Source organism: Oryzias latipes, chromosome 9, assembly GCF_002234675.1.
Source record: "Oryzias latipes chromosome 9, ASM223467v1".
Classification (NCBI taxonomy): domain Eukaryota; kingdom Metazoa; phylum Chordata; class Actinopteri; order Beloniformes; family Adrianichthyidae; genus Oryzias; species Oryzias latipes.
The window spans coordinates 31,715,375-31,736,118 of NC_019867.2; the positions used below are offsets into that span (position 1 = coordinate 31,715,375).

A 20,744-nucleotide genomic window follows, 5' to 3' on the forward strand; every position below is an offset into this window, starting at 1 on the left:
TCCAATAGAAATACACCTATGTGTGTGGTCATTGTGTAAAAAAATGAGAAGTTTAACTGGTATGATACTTTTACAATGAATACTTTTACAAGCCACTTTATCTGATTGCTGCAGCTTTTCTCATCAGAGAACAAAATACACAGTTTTGCAAAGAAGAGTTGACAATATCACCTAAAACAGCAACAATAGCCGGCTGTTCTTCCTACTGTCGGAGGGAACAGGAAGGGTTTTTCAAGAACATCCTGATATCATCCTGACCTTCAAGGTTATGCTGTTGGATGTGCTTCATTTCTTCATTCCAAGGATCAAATTCAGGAAACGTTGACATCTTTCGGCTCTCAAAGCTGCTGTTTGTTTTTCTGTCATGAATTGAAGTCAGTTTGTTTGAAACAGGGGTCAGCAATGTTTATGCCAATCCCAAATGTTGGGCTATCACCAACTAGAATGTCAACTCTATCACAAAGAAATATAAAAACATTTCCAATACATCTCAAATGTTATTCACAAACAGCAGGTCAAATGTCTTTTTTAAACATTTTTTGGCATTAACTCCAAAAAGTGCTTTTATACCAATAATCCACAAGGAAAAAAGGTCAAATTTGAAACAACTTTCTTTGTTTAACCCTTGTTTAACCCCCTTGCATTGACGTGTTCTCCCTACCATGACAAAGGTGGAAAGATTTCATGTAATCCATGGACACCCGTGAAGATCACAAATCATTGAAGAAAACGGGTTCAGAGCACTGTCTAGTGGGTCTAGATCAGTGGTCCCCAACCTTTTTGTCACCGCGGACCGGTACAACGCAAGGCAAGTTTACAGCGGACCGGTGGGGGGGGGGCTGAGGTGCAACGCAAGGTGTGTATCACGTGATGTTTGATGTGGCGACTTTGACGTGCGTTAAGTGTTACGGATGTAACAGAGAGAATCCGGTCACTTTTCAAAATAAAACGTTTCTTTCGAAAAAAAACAATAAAATGGAGATTATTTTTTTCTTTCTGTGCGTCCCGGTGTCAAAATTCCCAGTGCCAAGTGTCCCGCGGCCCGGTAACAGTCCGCGGCCCGGTGGTTGGGGACCACTGGTCTAGATGACCCAACTCCCAAGGTTAAAGTACCTAGGATAGCACAAGGGTTACAAAGGGTGTTAAAGTCTGGGGTGGGTCTATAAGGCTGGGGTGGGTGTTAAAGTCTGGGGTGGGTCTAAAGGGCTGGGGTGGGTCTAAAAGGCTGGGGTGGGTCTAAAGGGCTGGGGTGGGTCTAAAAGGCTGGGGTGGGTCTAAAGGGCTGGGGTGGGTCTATAAGGCTGGGGTGGGTCTAAAGGGCTGGGGTGGGTGTTAAAGTCTGGGGTGGGTCTATAAGGCTGGGGTGGGTGTTAAAGTCTGGGGTGGGTCTAAAAGGCTGGGTGGGTCTAAAAGGCTGGGGTGGGTCTAAAGGGCTGGGGTGGGTCTAAAAGGCTGGGGTGGGTCTAAAGGGCTGGGGTGGGTGTTAAAGTCTGGGGTGGGTCTATAAGGCTGGGGTGGGTCTAAAGGGCCTGGGTGGGTCTAAAGGGCTGGGGTGGGTCTAAAAGCTGGGGTGGGTCTAAAAGGCTGGGGTGGGTCTAAAAGGCTGGGGTGGGTCTAAAGGGCTGGGGTGGGTCTAAAGGTCTGGGGTGGGTCTAAAGGGCCTGGGTGGGTCTAAAGGGCTGGGGTGGGTGTTAAAGTCTGGGGTGGGTCTAAAGGGCTGGGGTGGGTCTAAAGGGCTGTGGTGGGTCTAAAGGGCCTGGGTGGGTCTAAAGGGCTGGGGTGGGTGTTAAAGTCTGGGGTGGGTCTAAAGGGCTGGGGTGGGTCTAAAGGGCTGTGGTGGGTCTAAAGGGCCTGGGTGGGTCTAAAGGGCTGTGGTGGGTCTAAAGGTCTGGGGTGGGTCTAAAGGGCCTGGGTGGGTCTAAAGGGCTGGGGTGGGTCTAAAAGCTGGGGTGGGTCTAAAAGGCTGGGGTGGGTCTAAAAGGCTGGGGTGGGTCTAAAGGGCTGGGGTGGGTCTAAAGGGCTGTGGTGGGTCTAAAGGTCTGGGGTGGGTCTAAAGGGCCTGGGTGGGTCTAAAGGGCTGGGGTGGGTGTTAAAGTCTGGGGTGGGTCTAAAGGGCTGTGGTGGGTCTAAAGGGCCTGGGTGGGTCTAAAGGGCTGGGGTGGGTGTTAAAGTCTGGGGTGGGTCTAAAGGGCTGGGGTGGGTCTAAAGGGCTGTGGTGGGTCTAAAGGTCTGGGGTGGGTCTAAAGGGCCTGGGTGGGTCTAAAGGGCTGGGGTGGGTGTTAAAGTCTGGGGTGGGTCTAAAAGGCTGGGGTGGGTCTAAAAGGCTGGGGTGGGTCTAAAGGGCTGTGGTGGGTCTAAAGGTCTGGGGTGGGTCTAAAGGGCCTGGGTGGGTCTAAAGGGCTGGGGTGGGTCTAAAAGCTGGGGTGGGTCTAAAAGGCTGGGGTGGGTCTAAAAGGCTGGGGTGGGTCTAAAGGGCTGGGGTGGGTCTAAAGGGCTGTGGTGGGTCTAAAGGGCCTGGGTGGGTCTAAAGGGCTGGGGTGGGTGTTAAAGTCTGGGGTGGGTCTAAAGGGCTGGGGTGGGTCTAAAGGGCTGTGGTGGGTCTAAAGGGCCTGGGTGGGTCTAAAGGGCTGGGGTGGGTGTTAAAGTCTGGGGTGGGTCTAAAGGGCTGTGGTGGGTCTAAAGGTCTGGGGTGGGTCTAAAGGGCCTGGGTGGGTCTAAAGGGCTGGGGTGGGTGTTAAAGTCTGGGGTGGGTCTAAAAGGCTGGGGTGGGTCTAAAGGGCTGGGGTGGGTGTTAAAGTCTGGGGTGGGTCTAAAAGGCTGGGGTGGGTCTAAAGGGCTGGGGTGGGTCTAAAAGGCTGGGGTGGGTCGCGCTATCTCCCTGTTTTCCAGATATCCTGCTTAACTCTTGGCTGATTACCTGAACCAGGTGTGTCCAGCCAGTCAGAACATTCTGAAATGCGGCCCTTGATCTAACTTCTGATGTAAAGAATGTAATTCTTATGAATGCTGTCTCAGTAATAGAAGTGTTTCCCAGCACAATTCCAGTGAGGATCTGGTCTCTTCTTTCATTCTACTTTTTCTCTTGAATGATTGGTTCATGGAAACACTTCCATGTTTTTGTCCAGAGGAGCACTGGAGGCCAGCGAACAGGAAACCGGGTCTGTCCTGGTCTGGTGAGGGGCTAGCTGTGAACCCAGCCCTCCAGGTCCTGGTAGACCTTGCTGGCTGGCAGGCTGGGGTAACGTGCACAGATCTGACACAGCCGCTCCCTCCAGTCGGTGAGGGTCTTGATGCTGTGAGTGTGATGCCACTGCAGGTACCCCTCGTAGACCTGCCGGTCAGCGGCCACGTGCTTCAGATATGTGGCCAGCTCAGCTGTGCTCCTGAAGTCGGACACGTGGATGAAGGAGTGGGGTGGGGCCACAGCCTCATAGGTGGCCCTGCTGGGGCCCAGGACGACAGGAATGGCTCCTGATTGGAAGGCATTCCTCCACAGCTTCTCGCTGATGTAATCCCTTGCCTCTGAGTTCTCAAAGGCCAGATAGAACAGACACTTGGAGATGGTGGGGAGCAGCATGTGGTCTGGCAGTGGATTCTTCTTCCACCTTCCAAACACTTCAATGGGGATTTCCCTCTTCAGACTCTGGTAAACACCGGCCCGTGCCTGACTGGGCCTGTATTTGCTGACCAGCCAGCAGGCGAAATAAGAGCGGTTCGTTGCAGCTTGGACGTTTAACCTTTGTACTCCTGGCACCGTTACCCCGTACGGGACGGGGATGTCTGCATCCCGCCTGTAGCTCATAGTCCAGTTGAAGACGCCGTTGAGCTGGCGCAGATTGGCGTTGTTGACAGGAGGCTCCAGGGACATCCACACCCATCTCTGCCAGGCCGAGCGATGGCGAGGGAGGGCAGAGGCCCCCCTGCTCAGCTCCTGATGGTGGAACACCACCACATCCGCCGAGGGAAGAGCATCAGTGTCGTCCGTCAGGAAGCAGTGGCTGATGTTGTACGCTGTGAGACATTTGTCCCCTTTCAGGCTGTAAGACTGGCCAAACGGCCAGTGCCAGAGGAGGATGCTGATGTTTTTCTGAGGAGTGTGCGGACAGGGCTGTGGCGGGCCGGGCTTTGGGTCAAACAGGCTGGGGTAAAGCAGCAGCGAGAGGCAGCTGAGAAGCAGCAGAAGGCAAAGAAGCCGGGCTTCAGACTTGATCATGGCTTCACTGCAGATGAGGAAAGAACAGAAGAAACCTGCTTTCATGCACTTTTATCAAGTCAGCCAAACAAAAACCTCACAGGAAGACAAAAAACCAAAACCCCAAACAAAGAAACAACACAATGAAAGCTTTGTTCAGCAAGATGAGACTAGTTTGCTTTTCTCCTGCCAAGTCTTCTGAGTTTAAAGAGAGATGTTTGAGAAAACATGCAGGAGAATTCCTGCTGAACGAAAAGCAAAAACAGACGTTTCTTTCCTGTCTGTTCTTGACACTCTGCGACTTTTTCTCCGTGAGATTCCACCAGTGTGAGCTGCTGTGCTGTCAGGCGTCCTGCATGTTTCAGAAGAGACCCCCAGTCTACAAACAGTGGTTGTAGAAGGATCCTCCAGCCGCCAGGGCGCAGTTTGCTTCACTTCAAACCATCAGATTGGCCATTTATGAAATAGGAAGGCTGGCAGGGAGGCCAGCACTTACCTTGATGAGACGGGATCTGGGGGGTGCGCTGTCAGGAACTGGACGTCCTCTGCAAACTGTAGAATGTCAAGGAAATCCTGCGCCACCAAATTTAGACTCATGCGTTGCTCAACGTGTCTGCTGGTTGTGGTCATCGGCAGAGTGTCACAACGTCTCTCTCAGTTTCAAATGAGAAACGCCGATCACTGAGTCTGCACCAGCTCAGAGCCATGCCAGCATGGGAGGGTTCACTTTCACGTTTACTCAGATCTGAGGGCTGAATCTCCACCCAACCACCATGCAGAGATCCACAAAGTTTCCATCTACTCAAACTGCTCAAGAACGCTCAAACGTTATTCATTGAGTCCTGCAGGGAGAACAACTGGCTAAACTGGCTGAACATTGCAGTCAACCACAAACTGGTGTCATGGTTTGGGTTTCTTTGTATTGGTTTTTGCTTTCCATCTTGTTTCTGTCATGTTTGAGTTCTGTTTCCTGTTTTATTTTGAAAGGGTTACTGTTATGTCATGGTTTTAAGTTTTACTTCCCTAGGCCTAATCTCTCCTGATCATGTTCACCTGTGTCTTGTCAGTGCTGTTTGTATTTAAGTCTTGTCTCTGCCTTCCTCTAGTGCTGGTCCATTACCGGCTCTTCCCTGACGGTCTTCTGCCATGTTTTCATGGTTTACCACTGTGAGTTTTTTTAGGTTTCCCTGCTCTGCAGCGCTTTTTGTTTGAGAATAAACTCCTTGTCTCATGTCTCTGCATTTTGGGTCCTTCACGCTCACCAGCCCCTCCCAACCTGACAACTGGTCTTCCTCTTTCTGCTGTTCTGTTCTGCAGAGGAAATGCACGGTGCTGCATGTCTCCTGCTGGTAAAAACCACATCATGACTGTTAAACCGGCCTCTCCGCCCCGATCGTCCAGTCTGAAGGCGCTTTCTCTTGTACCACGGATGCCCAGCAGCAGTGTTCTGACAGAACGACAGGGTCTGTCAGTGTCAGTGGCACCGTATGTCCTAAGTATGTGTAACTTACATTATCCTTACAAATACTATATGATACACTCACCATATGCACGACAATGGTATGTTCTATTTTCATGATGTCCCGTTAACCCTTGTTCTATCCTAGGCACTTTAACATTGGGAGGTGGGTCATCTAGACCCACTAGACAGTGCTCTGAACCTTTTTTCTTCAATGATTTGTGATCTTCACTGGTGTCCATGGATTACATGAAATCTTTCCACCTTTATCCACCTTTGTCATGGTAGGGAGAACACCTCAATGTAAGGGTGGGGGGGGGGGGTCATCTAAGATAGCACAAGGGTTGAGTGGCTGCACAAACCTCAGATGTGTGCTTCCCTTAGAGACACTGCAACGACAATTGGGTTTTTGTCATGATCTTGTCACAATTTCTCATGGAGATAATTTATGAAGATTTTGCTTAAAATCACATTTCTTAGTATTTATTTTACTCAAATTGTTGTGAATCAGGAGCAGTGTACTACTGTAGCTGGGACATAGAAGCTACAATTGACGGTTCCCGAGCTCCCTGCTCTGCTCCATTCTGATCATCCACCTGCAGACCAATGGATCCATGACCGTCTTTGTTTTCCTCGGCTGAGCTGGAATCTGGATCAGAACTGTGCCACTAGATAGCTACGATATTTATCCCCATTTATGTTGCTCCGCTAATGTTAGGTTGGGGGTGTGAGGGACTGTAAAACTGTTGGATGTTGGGAAGCAGGGGCAGGCTTACTCTGCACCAATGGTCCCGCCCACAACTCATGGGTGAATTTCTGAAGAACTCTTGCTGCTCTGCAGAAACTATGACCTAGAAACTGAGAGGTTTTTGGATTTTGGCTGAAAATGGTGTCATTATATTTAAAAGACCAAAGTGAACAGATCAGAAGATGATTGTAGTGGGACTTTAGCACGCAGCCCCTCCTCTCCATGACCCTCCATGGCACAGACAGCCCACAATCCCGTAGCACCCGTACGTCTTAACCCCTACACAGGTGCGTGCGAGCAAGGCATCAGGTTGGCTCTGTCCCTGTGCCCCCAAACTCAGCCCAGATCCCAGTGTAACACATGACACAGGGTGCTGCTGCAGTCGCATCAGGAGCGCATAGTAACCAAACTCACTCAGCTTCTGTGTTTCTTCTCAAGGATTCGATTTCCTCTGTTGGTATCCAGAAGTTCATCAGGTCTTGGAAACAATTGACAGACAGTCATAATAATATGGAAATAACAAATACATCTGTTCCCGTTCTGCCATTTTGTGAGGGTCAAAGGGTCTACATCATGCTTAATCTACGTTTTGAGCTTTTAGGTGTTTTCTAATGTTCATTTCTCAGAAAGGAAACCCCAAAGTGGTATTTTGATCCATTGACACATTTCTGAGTTGTTGTTTCTCTTTCGGCTTTTCCCATCAGGGGTCGCCACAGTGAACGAGTCGCATGGTAAACTTGGCAATGTTTTACGCCGGATGCCCTTCCTGACCCAACCCGCTCAAAGCAACCGGGCTTGGGACCGGCACAGAGGTAGAGAAGGGAACAGGGAGCAGCCCGGAGTCGAACCCTGGTTTCACGGACGGAAGGCGCCGCAAACCAGCACGAGCTAAACGACTCCCCATTGACACTTTTCTGAGTATTCCTGTAAAAACCTGCTCTCTCAGACCCAATCCACAAAAACAAGTGGTTCCTCACATTATGACATCACAAAGGGAGGACCCGCCCCTTCCAGGAAGAGTCTTTACCTGCTAGCCCCGCCCCCAGGCTAACACACACACCCAATATCTCCGTGGAGCTAGTGGTGATCGGCTGAATGCTTTCCTTTATATGAACAACATGAACATCCGTCGTTGCAAAAGTTCGGTTAATTGTTTCCGTGGCAGAAACACAGAGACGCTGCTGAGGCCGCCTCTAGGTTGATGTAATGAAATGGGAAACACCCACAAGGAAGGAAAGGCAGAGCCTCAGAGAAATAACTCATATTTAATAAAAAAAAATGGTTCTGTAGTTTGCCAAAGGTAACATATTATCATACATATGGACATGGTTTACTCTGAGAGGCTTAAGAAAAGCAGGATATAGAGCTTTTAAAATGTGTAAGGTTATCTGTTTATGTGATGGACAGGTGAACCTTCCAGGGTGAAGCCCACATTCAGTGGCGGTTTTGGATATGGGCGATATGGGCGGTCGCCCAGGGCGGCACTTCATAGGGGGCGGCATTTGCCGTGCCCGATGCGTTGCACATAATGTGCTACTACATTCAAAGAGGATGCTAGGAGCTTTTAGTTTGAAATTGCCTCAGCAGCCGACACTTTACGCTTTTATTGTAACACATCAGACTCTTAAGAATGTCTTCATCCTATTTCCTCTTCACATGTATGGTGCAAGCCTTAAAACCAACTAGTGTGAAATATTTCAGTCATTAAACCATGCAAACTGTTAGTGCAAAGGTGAGCTAACACCTGTGCTCAGGTGAGTGTTTATGTTCTTCTAAAATGGATGGTGGAACCTGAAAAGAAGGAAGGAGAGTGCCCAGCCACCCCCACACCCAGACCCCCGCCGCAGCAGTAGCGGCAGCCGGAATCCCCCCAACGCCACACGGTAACAGGCAGGGAACAACCGCCGCCCGGGCGACCAAGACCGCCACCCAGGCCAGGGCCAGCAGGACCGCCGCGAGGCCCCCAGAGCCAGAGAGCAGGGAGGCGCAGAGGGAAAGAGAGCGCCGCCCCAGCCCAACCAGGAGAGCAGCCCCCCCTTGATTTGTAATTTCTTATTATTATTTCCAGGCTTTCTTTGTTTTGTTCTGCAGCATGTTCATATTTGTATAATTTTGACAGAATATATTTCTATGGAGAGCAAAATATTACAAGTTATTTAAGGTTTAACTTGAGTTATTCTGGATTAATGTTCCTGTTTTTATTCATATTTATGTTCAACAAGTTCAGTTTAAAAGGTTTAAAAGTTTAGCTTTAGTGTGTTCAGTTAATGTTTATCTTCTTCGGCCCAAAACCTTAAGCGTGTTTTTAACTTAGGCCCCTGTGTGACTGAGTTTGACCCCCCCTGTAATACGAGTCTAGAAAATTCATGCATTTTTTGTGTAAAATGGCTAAATAGAAGATAGGGAACACAAGAGGATGTTGTCAAATTTTGTATGTGTGCGGGGGGGGGGGGCGCTGGTGGGGTTACTCGCGCAGGGAGTAAGTTAGTGTAGAACCGCCACTGCCCACATTCACCCAAGAGTAGCTGGGATAGGCTCCAGCAACCCAGTGTTTTTTAATTTTATTTTTTTCTAAAGCGATGGGAATGGTTTCAAAAATGGATGTCTGGATGGAGAGTAGATATTTTTGCAGCTATCTTTATTTAAACAGAAATTACAAGTATTTTTTTTAGTTAAAGTCTTTAGACATCCCTTTTTGCACATCATAACAGGTTTTAGCAGATTTTTTTCTGAGTTATACAATTTACGGACAGAATAAAAAGTCACATTTGTGTAAAATGGGCTTTCTTTCTTCTATCCACTGGTTTGGATGAGTATTTGGTTTGCAGTCTGGTGACGTTGGTGTTTTATGACCTGGAATCATCCCACATCCAGCGCGTGAGCAGCTTTAGTTTTTACATAACAGAGCGCGCGCGCGGGGTGTACCCGGAAGTGCAGCCCTCCCTCCCCCGCCCGTTGGTGAGGATGGATGAAGGCGGAAGCAGCTCCAACTGTCGCCGGCTCACAGGCGTCGTTCGGCCGCCTCTGATCCAGCACCACAGCGCCGGGCCGGGCCGTGCGGGATGAGGTCCCGCAGTGGAGTCACGCGCAGCCGCAGAGCGCCGCCGCGCTGTTGAATTGTTGTAGCGGGACATACGAGCGGGACTCGGGATGGGGTTCCTCCATCAGCTCCACCTTCTTCTGTGGAAGAACGTCTCTCTGAAAAGAAGGGGGCCGGTAAGCTGTTGCCCTCGGCGCGCTGGAGCCCCGACAGGGGCGCTGTTGTTTGTTTTGGTCGGTGTGCCCGCGCCCCGCGGCTGCTCCGTTTCCCGCAGCCCCGGTTTATTGAGTCCTTCTGGACTCCTCTGCGGGCAGGAGATGCGTGCGGGATAGGAGATGCGTGCAGGCAGGAGATGCGGGCGGGATAGGAGGAGCGTGCGGGCAGGAGATGCGTGCGGGATAGGAGATGCGTGCGGGATAGGAGATGCGTGCAGGCAGGAGATGCGGGCGGGATAGGAGGAGCGTGCGGGCAGGAGATGCGTGCGGGATAGGAGATGCGTGCGGGATAGGAGATGCGTGCAGGCAGGAGATGCGTGCGGGATAGGAGATGCGGGCGGGATAGGAGGAGCGTGCGGGCAGGAGATGCGTGCGGGATAGGAGATGCGTGCGGGATAGGAGATGCGTGCAGGCAGGAGATGCGGGCGGGATAGGAGATGCGGGCGGGATAGGAGGAGCGTGCGGGCAGGAGATGCGTGCGGGATAATAGATGCGTGCGGGATAGGAGATGCGTGCGGGATAGGAGATGCGTGCGGGATAGGAGGTGCGTGCGGGCCGGAGATGCGTGCGGGATAGGAGATGCGTGCGGGCAGGAGGTGCGTGTGAGCACCAGATGCGGCTGCAAACAGGTTGTTGTTGTTTTATCAGAAATTGCAGCTAAATTTAACATGCAACCTGTTGGATCAAAGCAGATCAAGCAGTCATATGTTATGTAGTGAGTGTGCGCGCGTGCGTGCGTGGATGATGGCACGTCCTGCCAGCTGTGGATGAGGAAGTCCAAAGTCCAGGTGTGTGCTTCGCATCTCACCTGTCGCGTGTTTGCTTTGAGGGAGGAGTTTTGCAGTAAACCACGTCCTGCAGGGCGGTGTCCCTGATCTGGTTGATAGAGGGTGGTCATCTGATTGGTCATGGCAGGTAGGGCTGGCTGGACCCCTCCCCCCTTCCCCGCAGCCCTGTGGTCACGTGACTTTTTGTGCAGTTTTTCTGCAGATGTGTGTTTATTTTGGTCAATGTCGAGCATCGATCTCTGATGTAGGATGAAAGGTCAGAGGTGAAGCACAGTTGGAATGTCCAACACTGTCTCTCATGACCCCCCCCACATACTGGTGGTAGATCACTGAACAGATCTGGCTCTATTTCTCTTTGGCTTCAGAACAGCATCCGTGTTGGTTGAGGTTACCACACATGATGTGATCCGTTGTCCTTGACTTAGGAACGTTTTTTCAAGAGGAACATGCTGGGATGTCGCGGTCTAGATGTCCAATCAGTCCTGCATGTGTTCTATGCTCTGTCATTCCGCTCGTCAGCACAGAGGCATGGAGAACACTACAGAAACCCTAGACTGAAGGCTCATGTGGATCCAGATGTTCAGTGGATCCACAGAGCAGTCATCATGCTGCTTCCCGTGCTCCATGTCTGACCCCAGGGCCAAACGAGGAGCCGTGGAGTCCGGCTGGGGTCAGAGGCAGAACTTCACTGTTCAGGGTTACGGCTTTGCCAGATCAGAGCAGGCCTCTGCCAAACCACTGATCCCATCTTAATAAAATTCATTCCATTCCATTCTATCCCATCCAAATCAATTTCACATTTGACGGCATTTGGTTAAAGATCAAGTTATTGATTACATCCCATTCAAAAGTCTCTATTGTTTATGAAAAACAGTTTTCTCTTCATTAGTGACTTCAACTCAACCACACTGTAGCTTTGTGTTTACATTTCCACACATTTCTACATTAAGAACTTAAAATGACTTTGGGGGGGAAATCATTAATTTTTGACTTTATATGTGATGTTCATTTTGAATAATTGGTCATTTTAAAGATAGTAGGGCTTGCCGTTTGTTTTTTCTGCCACTCTAATGTTAGCTTGAACGAGAATGTAAACAAAGGAATGCTGGGAAATTCAGGAGGCTAACTTTGCGTCTAGAGTCCCGCCCACAATGGGCGAATTTCTAACGAGCTCCTGCTGCGCTGCAGAAAATGTGTCTTAAAAAACGACACAGGCTTCTTGACTTTTGCTAAAAATGGCATATTCATAATTAAAAGACCACTGGGAAACTTTTACAATAGAAACCAATCCAGTTGATGTCAGTAATGTGAGCGACAGACGGACACCTGTTGACAGATCTGAGCCCCCCCCCATCCTCCATCAGTGTGACGCTGCACTTTGTGAAGCATTTGAAGCCGATCCAGACGTTTTTCAGAAACCCTGAAGCCCGTCAGCTCTTTTATTTTGGGCGATGTGGCTTTTAGAAATGTCTCTCCCCAAGTTGCCAGATTTTCAGTGCCCCCCTCCAGCTTAGTCAGTGACCCAATCAGAGGAGTTGGAGTCATAGTGCTGAGGGGGGTGGATCTGGGTGTATTTATAGCACATCTACCTCAGAAAGTCCACACAGCTCCTGCAGAACTAATGCGTAAAGCGTGAATGTTCTGTCCGGGTTTGTGTCCGGGACCAGAACCACGTGACTCAGCACTTGACACAGAAAGCAGGTGGGCATCATATATCCTGCAAAGCAAGCTCTTTCTTTTTTCCTCTCTGAATGGGATCCATCTCCGTCTCTGGTTCACTTCCCTGGAGAAAGGAGGAAGCTTTCCATTATTTATGAGCTGTCTGGGCCTCTTTTTCCGTGGTGAGCTGCCTGTGTGGCTCAGCGGAAACACCCAGAAACCTCTGAGCAGATCTGCTCTCCGATGCTCTACGTTGAGCCTGTTTGACCATCATGAGCTGCTTTATCCGTGTGTGGGGGGGCCTTCTTAAACTGGGTCAGACTCTTGGCTGCACCTCCCGGTTTGTCCTGCATCCAGCTGTTTTTCTAGCATCAGCCAAATGACTGACTTTCATGCAAGACTTTTAGCAATAGGCTTTAAAGTTAAGAGCTTTACTTCTCACTCAGACTGCAGATCCAAAAGGCTTCATTTGATTCTGGTTTTGGATCAGAGCAGCTTCTTTTCCTGGATGGATTTCTGTACTACAGACATGCCTGTGCGTTTAAACTCTTTGGCTTTAAAACGTTCATACAGATGCTAAAATGCTCTCATCTGTCATTTCTTTGATCCCTTAAATATTTTTATCTCTTGTCTTTTTGTGTGTGGAGCATTTTTGTATTTGAAAGAGAAAATAAAGATTTCAAAACAGTCTTTAAACGTGGTCCACAAAGGCACCAGTGTGGGTCTGTGGAAGTCATGTGCAGACGCACCACAAACAAACACCGGACTAAACTGACATTCACGGGGAAATGAAAGCTGAAGTGGACACTTATATAGAACTCTCTTTCATTGATCAAACCCCAAAGGGCTTTACCCCCCCCCCCCCCCACACACACACACACACACTGATGGCGTACACCATTTGTCGTTTGGTCCAAACTTTGGATTGGAACTGATTTAAATGTTCTATTGCTAATTGTTCAAACATATTCAATAGCATGGAATTTGACAGGCTGCATGGTTGTGTAGTGGTCTTTAGAAAAGGTCTGTAGTTTCATGCATAGTTTCACATGCAGACCACTGACAGCACAGTCCAAACCAAAACCAACTAACCACTCGTCAGTTCTGCGATGTGCTGCTGGAGAAGACTTTATGGATCAGAACCAGACATTCAATGAAAACAACAAGGAACGGTTGTCACATTCCAGAATATTGCCTAAAATGAGGTGCTGATTATTCTAGTCACACTGGTCTGCATTTTTTTTGATATCTGAGATGTTTATTGTCTAACGCTCCACAGCCACATTGTGCCTCACAGTTCACCTTCAATTTAATGGATCGTTTTTTGTCTTTAAGGTAAGAGAAAAAAAAAGACGCTGCAAATACGACCTCTAAGATGGAAATCGGAAAATTTATAAACTGCAAGATCAGCACTGGGAAACACACCCACACACGCGCACGCACACACGCTCGCACGCACACACACACACACACACACACGCACACACTCACTAACATGACTGTTTTGGTTTTCAGATGAGCTGAAACACAAACAGACTCAGAAACATTGTCCAGGAGTCAGAAACTGAATGACTGCGTTGTCATTTTCCTCTCTTTCTCTGTGTTATGCTTGACTCTTGAAGATTGGCCCCCCCCACCCCCAATGTTTCCATGGAAACATGAAGCTGGCAGCAAAAACTTTTCCATTTAGCTTCTGGAACCTGCAGAAATGTTTGTCGTATGGAGACAGACAGAAAACATTCTGGTTCCACAGAAGAGCTGCCATCTTGAAACCCTCATCTGCATTTTTCTGAGGAGCACTGAAGCAGGGGGGGTGTGAGCACTGAAGCAGCTCACCCCCCCCCCCCTGCTTCAGTTTAGCTGCAGACCTTGGTCAATAAGATCAAAAGATGCTCATTTTTCTAACTGCGTTACCAGGGAAACGGCCCACATCTTGTTTACTTGCATCCAAAAATTAAAACCTGCAGTCAGAGGTAAGCGTTCAGGCCTGAACGGATGCCTAGTGTTGCCATGGTAACTCACTGAATTGGGAAAATAAAGACGTGAAAAAAAAGAATATATATTTTATCATTATAAAACTGTAACAACAACTCTAAACTGAGCATGTTTGTCCTTCAACCCAGGTGAGTCTGCACCTGTACCTGAACGTATCATTCATCAAACCCTGACTGCAGTTAATACAAGCCATCCAAGTTTCAGAGGCTGCCTGCAGTCCAGACCTCACTTAGTGAAGGGTCATTCCTGCAAATGTGTGTGTGTGTGTGTGTGTGCGTTGTTCAGTTCAGTCCTGTCACTTGAGTGTGTTTGAGTCTCTGTGCCGTCTTGTCTCGGCCTAAAAGGCCTAATTGTTTTGTCCTGACCTCCACATTGGTTAGCTTTGTGTGCAGGCATGTGTGTAAAAGATGAACACACACAGACAGTGTGGGTCTGTGCGCATAGGTCAACAAGGAAGCATTGTTCCTTTTCTCTGCCGCTGCCTTTTGTTGCTGTTCTTTGTGTGTGTGTGTGTGTGTGTGTGTGTGGGAGGGGGGGGGGTCTGGGGGATGAAATGCAAATAGAAAAGTCTGATTCATTATGAAAAATCAGACTAGAACAGATGAGATAAAACTGACTGGTTGCTTTAGGAAAGCAACTTGTAAAATTGTAACAAAGACGTTTTTGCTCATGCTGCAGCACACAGATGGACTCTAATGCTGAATCCCACAGTGGTCCGCTCCCCATCCTTGTCATTCCTGTCATCTTCTCTTCTTTACCTCCTACTACAGAATTGAATGGTTCTAATGTTGCAGCCTGTGGGAGGAGCTACAGCGACTGGTACCATTCATATAGGTTCTTTGGAGTTCAGTTTCGTGTGTGAAACAGATCTAGTTTTTGTGTGTTGCAGTGAGCAGCAGTTTGCAGGATCACCTCAGGCTCCTACCTGCGATGAGTTCAGAGGCTCTGAGATGTCTGTCAGTCGGGTTTCCTGGCTGTGGATCTTTGCTAGTGCTGCTGAAGATCCTCAAACATGTTTTTCAGACATGCAGTGACGGAACAAACAGAGGCCAGAAAAGAAACGTTCACAAGCCGCAGGTCAAAAGATGCCAGAAGGACTTTTGGCTTTTGCTGTCTGGTACCGAAAGTCTGTTTCTTGGCAAAAGAAGACTGCAGATATTGTCACATTGTACTGTCTGGAGGCAGGTCTAGTGAGGTGGAAGGAGGTTTACTAATGACTCTGAGAAGACGATTAAAGCTGCAAATAAACCTGATGAAACATTGTTGTTTCAGGGTGGAGGTGGTGGTGCTTCACCTGAAGCTGAAGCACATCTAAAGCCCTGGGGACTGATGGCTGACAGCCGAGGTGTCGGGAAAAATCGATTCTGCAACATATGGCGATAGTTCATTTGGCGATACTTGCATTGATTAAAAATGCTGCCAGATCGATATTTATTTAATTATTTCTGAGCGTCCTTCAGCGTCTGACTCTGGGTTTCCACTTCACCCTCCTTCCACTAGTGGGCAGCAGAGCACATGGAGCCTCTTAGAGCAGCTCTGTACGCACAAAACCACAAGATCTCACAAGAAGCAGCTTGTGTTCATTGCTAAAAGTTCAGCCAGCCTTGCAGTTTTTGTTAGGAGACAAGTATTACTTAGTCTTAACTTACTGAAAAATAGTTTCGGTGCGGTCTTGGGACGTATCGCGATACGTATCATGAGACGCAGATGACGATGCTTATTGTGTGGCCAGACTGTTGCTGAAGCACACACCTACAGTTTTCTGCTGAACAAGCGTGGTGACAGTTACTCGTCCATGTGAACAGCTGTTGTTGTGCAGCTGAGAACGGCTGAACAGCCATGTTTCGTTTGAAGCACACGTCTGGTCCTGTCATGGTTTATTCTCCGTATCTTATTTGAAGTTTTGGTGCTCACCTTCAGGGACGGTTCGGGAAAAACCGCAGGTGATTTTCTCCACAGGAGCGGTGAAACATGGGCCTTCATGTTCCAGGATCAGTAAAGTGAAGTGAGAACTGCTGCTGCTAAGGATCTGTTTCTTCTGCTTCTGCTTCTCCAGTGGGTTCTGGCCTTTGAGATCTTCATCCCTCTTGTTCTCTTTTTCATCCTCCTGGGTCTGAGGCAGAAGAAACCAGCGATTCCTGTCAAAGAAGGTATGAAGTCAAAGTTGGTTATTTGGGATCTGTATGCTTCAACCCTTTAACTGCCTGCTCTATACCATTTTGAAGGCATCCTTTTCGTTTAATTGGTTGAATGCTGTAAAGCATTCAACCCTTTGTTTTCCTGTTTCTCTTTATTTATTGGTTGAATGCTGTAAAGCATTCAACCCTTTGTTTTCCTGTTTCTCTTTATTTATTATTATCGTATCTTATAGTATCTTCCGCCGTTTTTTGGCGTTTAACTACTTCTACAATTTTTAACCTATTTTAACCATTCTACTATTAAAATGTTCATCTCTTTCATCTTATTTCTGCTATGACTTTTGGTTTTTCAAATCCTTTTACTTTTTAAGATATTCCAGGTTTTCCGGGAATTTTTGCTCCATTGAAATACATGGAGAATTTTTCGTTCAGAAGTTCACAGTTAAACTCCTTCTACAATTTTTCACCTATTTTAACCGTTCGACTATGAAAATGTTCAGCTCTTTCATCTTATTCTAGCTATGACATTTTGGTCCTTCAAATCTTTGAACTTTTCCAGATATTCCCGGATATTCCCAGATTTTCCAATGGTTTTGCTCCATTGGCCACACCTTTGCTTCTTTAAACAATTGTAACTTTAACATTCTTTTGGCTAGAGACACCGTTCAAATATTGAAATGTTCACAAGGTTTTGGACTTCAACATAAAGTTCAAAATTATTATGGGATGGCAACACCACCTACAGTTTGGCGGCCATTTTGTGCCAAAATGTGAGGCAATTTTAAACTTCTTCAAACTTTCACCTATTTTTACCATTCTACTATTACAATGTTCAACCTTTTCAGCTTATTCCTTTCAGCTATGACTTTTGGTCCTTCAAATCCTTGAACTTTTCCAGATATTCCCGGATATTCCCAGATTTTCCAATCTTTTTGCTCCATTGGCCACACCTTTGCTTCTTTAAACAATTGTAACTTTAACATTCTTTTGGCTAGAGACACCGTTCAAATATTGAAATGTTCACAAGGTTTTGGACTTCAACATAAGGTTTAAAAATTATTATGGGATGGCAACACCACCTACAGTTTGGCGGCCATTTTGTGCCAAAATGTGAGGCAATTTTAAACTTCTTCAAACTTTCACCTATTTTTACCATTCTACTATTACAATGTTCAACCCTTTCATCTTATTCCTTTCAGCTATGACTTTTGGTCCTTCAAATCTTTGAACTTTTCCAGATATTCCCGGATATTCCCAGATTTTCCAATCTTTTTGCTCCATTGGCCACACCTTTGCTTCTTTAAACAATTGTAACTTTAACATTCTTTTGGCTAGAGACACCGTTCAAATATTGAAATGTTCACAAGGTTTTGGACTTCAACATAAAGTTCAAAATTATTATGGGATGGCAACACCACCTACAGTTTGGCGGCCATTTTGTGCCAAAATGTGAGGCAATTTTAAACTTCTTCAAACTTTCACGTATTTTAATCCTTCTACTATTACAATGTTCAACCCTTTCAGCTTATTCCTTTCAGCTACGACTTTTAGTCTTTCAAATCTTTGAACTTTTCAAGATATTCCAAGATTTTCCAGGATTTTCCAAGATTTTTGCTTCATTTAAATACATGGAGAATCCTTGAAAACCTTTGTTGCTTTCAAGCATTATAACTTTAACAAGCTTTCAGCTAGAGGCACTGTTCAAACATTGAAATGCTCACAAGGCTTTGGACTTCAACATACGTTTTGAAATTATTATGGGATGGCAACACAACCTACTGTTTGGTGGGCATTTTTTGACAAAATCTGAAGCAAATGTTGCAATAAACTTCATCCATGGCTGGAACTGAGCATATTGAAATTCACTGGATCTGGACATATAAGGAATGTGGGCGTGGTTAGCAAACAAACTTTTTTGCTAAGGACGTCCAAAGGTTTACTTTTTCCGATTTGTCTAAAACTGACGTCGATTGGTTCGTCATCCCCAGGCGACCGAAACATAAAATGGTTGCTATGGAGATAAAATCAATAGGAAAGCCGCCATTTTGGAAAAAGTGGATTTTCTGTCAACTTAGAACATGTAGCTTTTAACAATATGATACTCTCAAACAAAGTGTTTTTTTGAGTCAGTTGATGATGCTGATTCCAATGCTAGCACTTTTAACCATTTTAGCAACATCTTCAAATTTTCAACAGTCCAGTCATTTTTGTATCAACTTAAGCTTTCATGCTTAACTCCTTCTACATTTTTTGACCTATTTTAGCCATTCTACTATTACAATGTTCAACTTTTTCAACTTTTTCCTGCTATGATTTTTTTTTAAATCTTTTAACTTTTAAAGATATTCCGGGATTTCCCAGGATTTTTGCTTCATTAAAATACATAGGAAATCTTTTTTTTAACTTCTTTTACAGTTTTTTACCTACTTTAACCATTCTACTTTTAAAATGTTGAGGTCTTTCAGCTCTGTTCAGCCATTTCTTCAGCAAATTCAGCTTTCATTCAGCATTATAGCATTCAACCCTGCATTTTCTTCTGGAAATGCAGCTCCTTCTAGTTCTTTATTACGCTCATCTTCCGCCGTTTTTCGGCACTTAACTCCTTCTACAGTTTTTAACCGATTTTTACCATTCAACTTTTAAAATGTTCAGCTCTTTCAGCTAATTATTGCTATGACTTTTGGTACTTTTAATCCTTGTACTTTTTAAGATATTCCAGTTTTTCCGGGAATTTTTGCCCTATTAAAATGCATTGGGAAGTTATGGTGCACAAGGTTGCCGAATCGACTCCCAGTTCGGACCCTTAATATTTTTTCTACCATTTTACTTTTAAAATGTTCAAATCTTTCAACTTATTACAGTTATTACTTTTGGCTTTTGAAATACTTCAACTTTTTAAGATATTCCAGGATTTTTGCTCCATTAAAATACACAGGCAATCCTTGTGCCTAACTTCTTTTACAGTTTTTTACCTACTTTAACCATTTTACTTTTAAAATGTTGAGCTCTTTCAACTTATTACAGTGATTACTTTTGGTCATTCAAATCATTGAACTTTTTAAGATATTCCAGGATTTTCCAGGATTTTTTGCTCCATTAAAATACACAGGGAATCCTTGTGCTTAACTTCTTTTACAGGTTTTTACCTACTTTAACCATTGTACTAACCATTCCTTTCCTTCAAATCTTCAAATTTTCAACAATTCAGCCATTTTTTCAACAATTTAGGGCCTTGTTTAACTCCTTTTACAATTTTTGTACCTACACAATTTTTTTACCACCACTTTTGGTCCTTCAAATCCTTTGACCTTTCAAAAGTGAAAATTTTCGTTCGTTTTTTCCACGTAAAAAACGAACTGTGGCATGAAATCGTTTCAACTCAGCTTCTCCCAATAAGACTATATACGACAAGCTTGATTAATAGATACCGGCTGCATTGTGTCGTCACAGAAATGTTAGCTCAATGGCTTAGAAAGTGGTCTTACAATACTGAGGTTCTCAGTTCGAATCCAGCATCTGACTTTTTCTGCATGTTTTTTTACCTTGCCTTTCTTGATGAAATTCAGTTCCACTAACTCAATTATATTTCGTTACATGGAAGAAATTTCTTTGAGGTGGGGTTACTCATAAGCTTTGACGTTTCAATGTATGTTAGAAAAAACAGTGGGAGCAAATCTAAGTTAGTTTTGATGTATTTTTTATTTTCCTCCTCGTAGCTGGAAGCTGCAGTTCAAACATGTGCTTCAGCCATTTTGTGAACAAGCGTCGCCCACGGCCGCTAAGGCTCATGGGAAGTGTTGATTCCCAAACCATGAGTTAGGTGGCTGTTACGAGAATTGACTATCATGTTGTTACGCCACACGTTAGTTGTTCAAAGACAATAAAATGCTGTGTCATCCAGCTATCTAGCTGATGATCAGCACAGCTCTCAATTATACATGGATGAGTATGCTAAGATTCATGACCCATGCAAAGTTGAGAGAATTAGTCATGAGGTTGAACATAAGACAGAATGCCCCTTTCTGGAGGAAGTGACCGTACTTTCACTGTTAAATTCTTAGTGCTTTGGAATATTACATCAAAGTTTGAAATCATTATGGGATGGAAACTGCATGGCAGCCATTTTGTGTTTTTCAAATTTGAAACTGTAGTTTCTTTCAACCAATATAACTTCCACATACTTGTAGGTAGAGACACAGTTCAAACATTGAAATGTTCGCAAGGCTTTGGACTTCAATATAAGGCTCAAAACTATTATGGGATGGCAACACCACCTAGAGTTTGGTGGCCATTTTGTGCCAAAATGTGAGGCAATTTTATACTTCTTCAAACTTTCACCTATTTTAATCATTCTACTATTACAATGTTCAACCCTGTCAGCTTATTCCTTTCAGCTACTACTTTTGGTCTTTCAAATCTTTGAACTTTTCAAGATATTCCAGGATTTTCCAGGATTTTTGCTCCATTAAATTACATAGGGAATTCTTGTGCTTAACCTCTTTTACAGGTT

The 20,744-nt window shown here is 45.8% G+C and overlaps 2 protein-coding genes across 2 annotated transcripts in view; one reads left to right on the forward strand and one right to left on the reverse strand.

The window, feature by feature from the left end:
* Positions 1 to 3,181: 3,181 nt before the first annotated feature.
* On the reverse strand, positions 3,182 to 4,213 carry fut7 (alpha3-fucosyltransferase). Its single transcript, NM_001104776.1, has one exon. It carries the CDS (start codon positions 4,211 to 4,213, stop codon positions 3,182 to 3,184), a length of 1,032 nt encoding a protein of 343 aa, NP_001098246.1.
* Positions 4,214 to 9,344: 5,131 nt separating this feature from the next.
* abca2 (ATP binding cassette subfamily A member 2) overlaps positions 9,345 to 20,744 on the forward strand; it is a 110,138-nt gene continuing 98,738 nt past the window's right edge. Inside the window, exons 1-2 of the mRNA XM_023958878.1 lie at positions 9,345 to 9,615; positions 16,153 to 16,246. Of these exons, the coding sequence (XP_023814646.1) occupies positions 9,550 to 9,615; positions 16,153 to 16,246 (160 nt within the window). The 5' untranslated portion in view covers positions 9,345 to 9,549. The remainder of the gene's footprint in view (positions 9,616 to 16,152; positions 16,247 to 20,744) is intronic.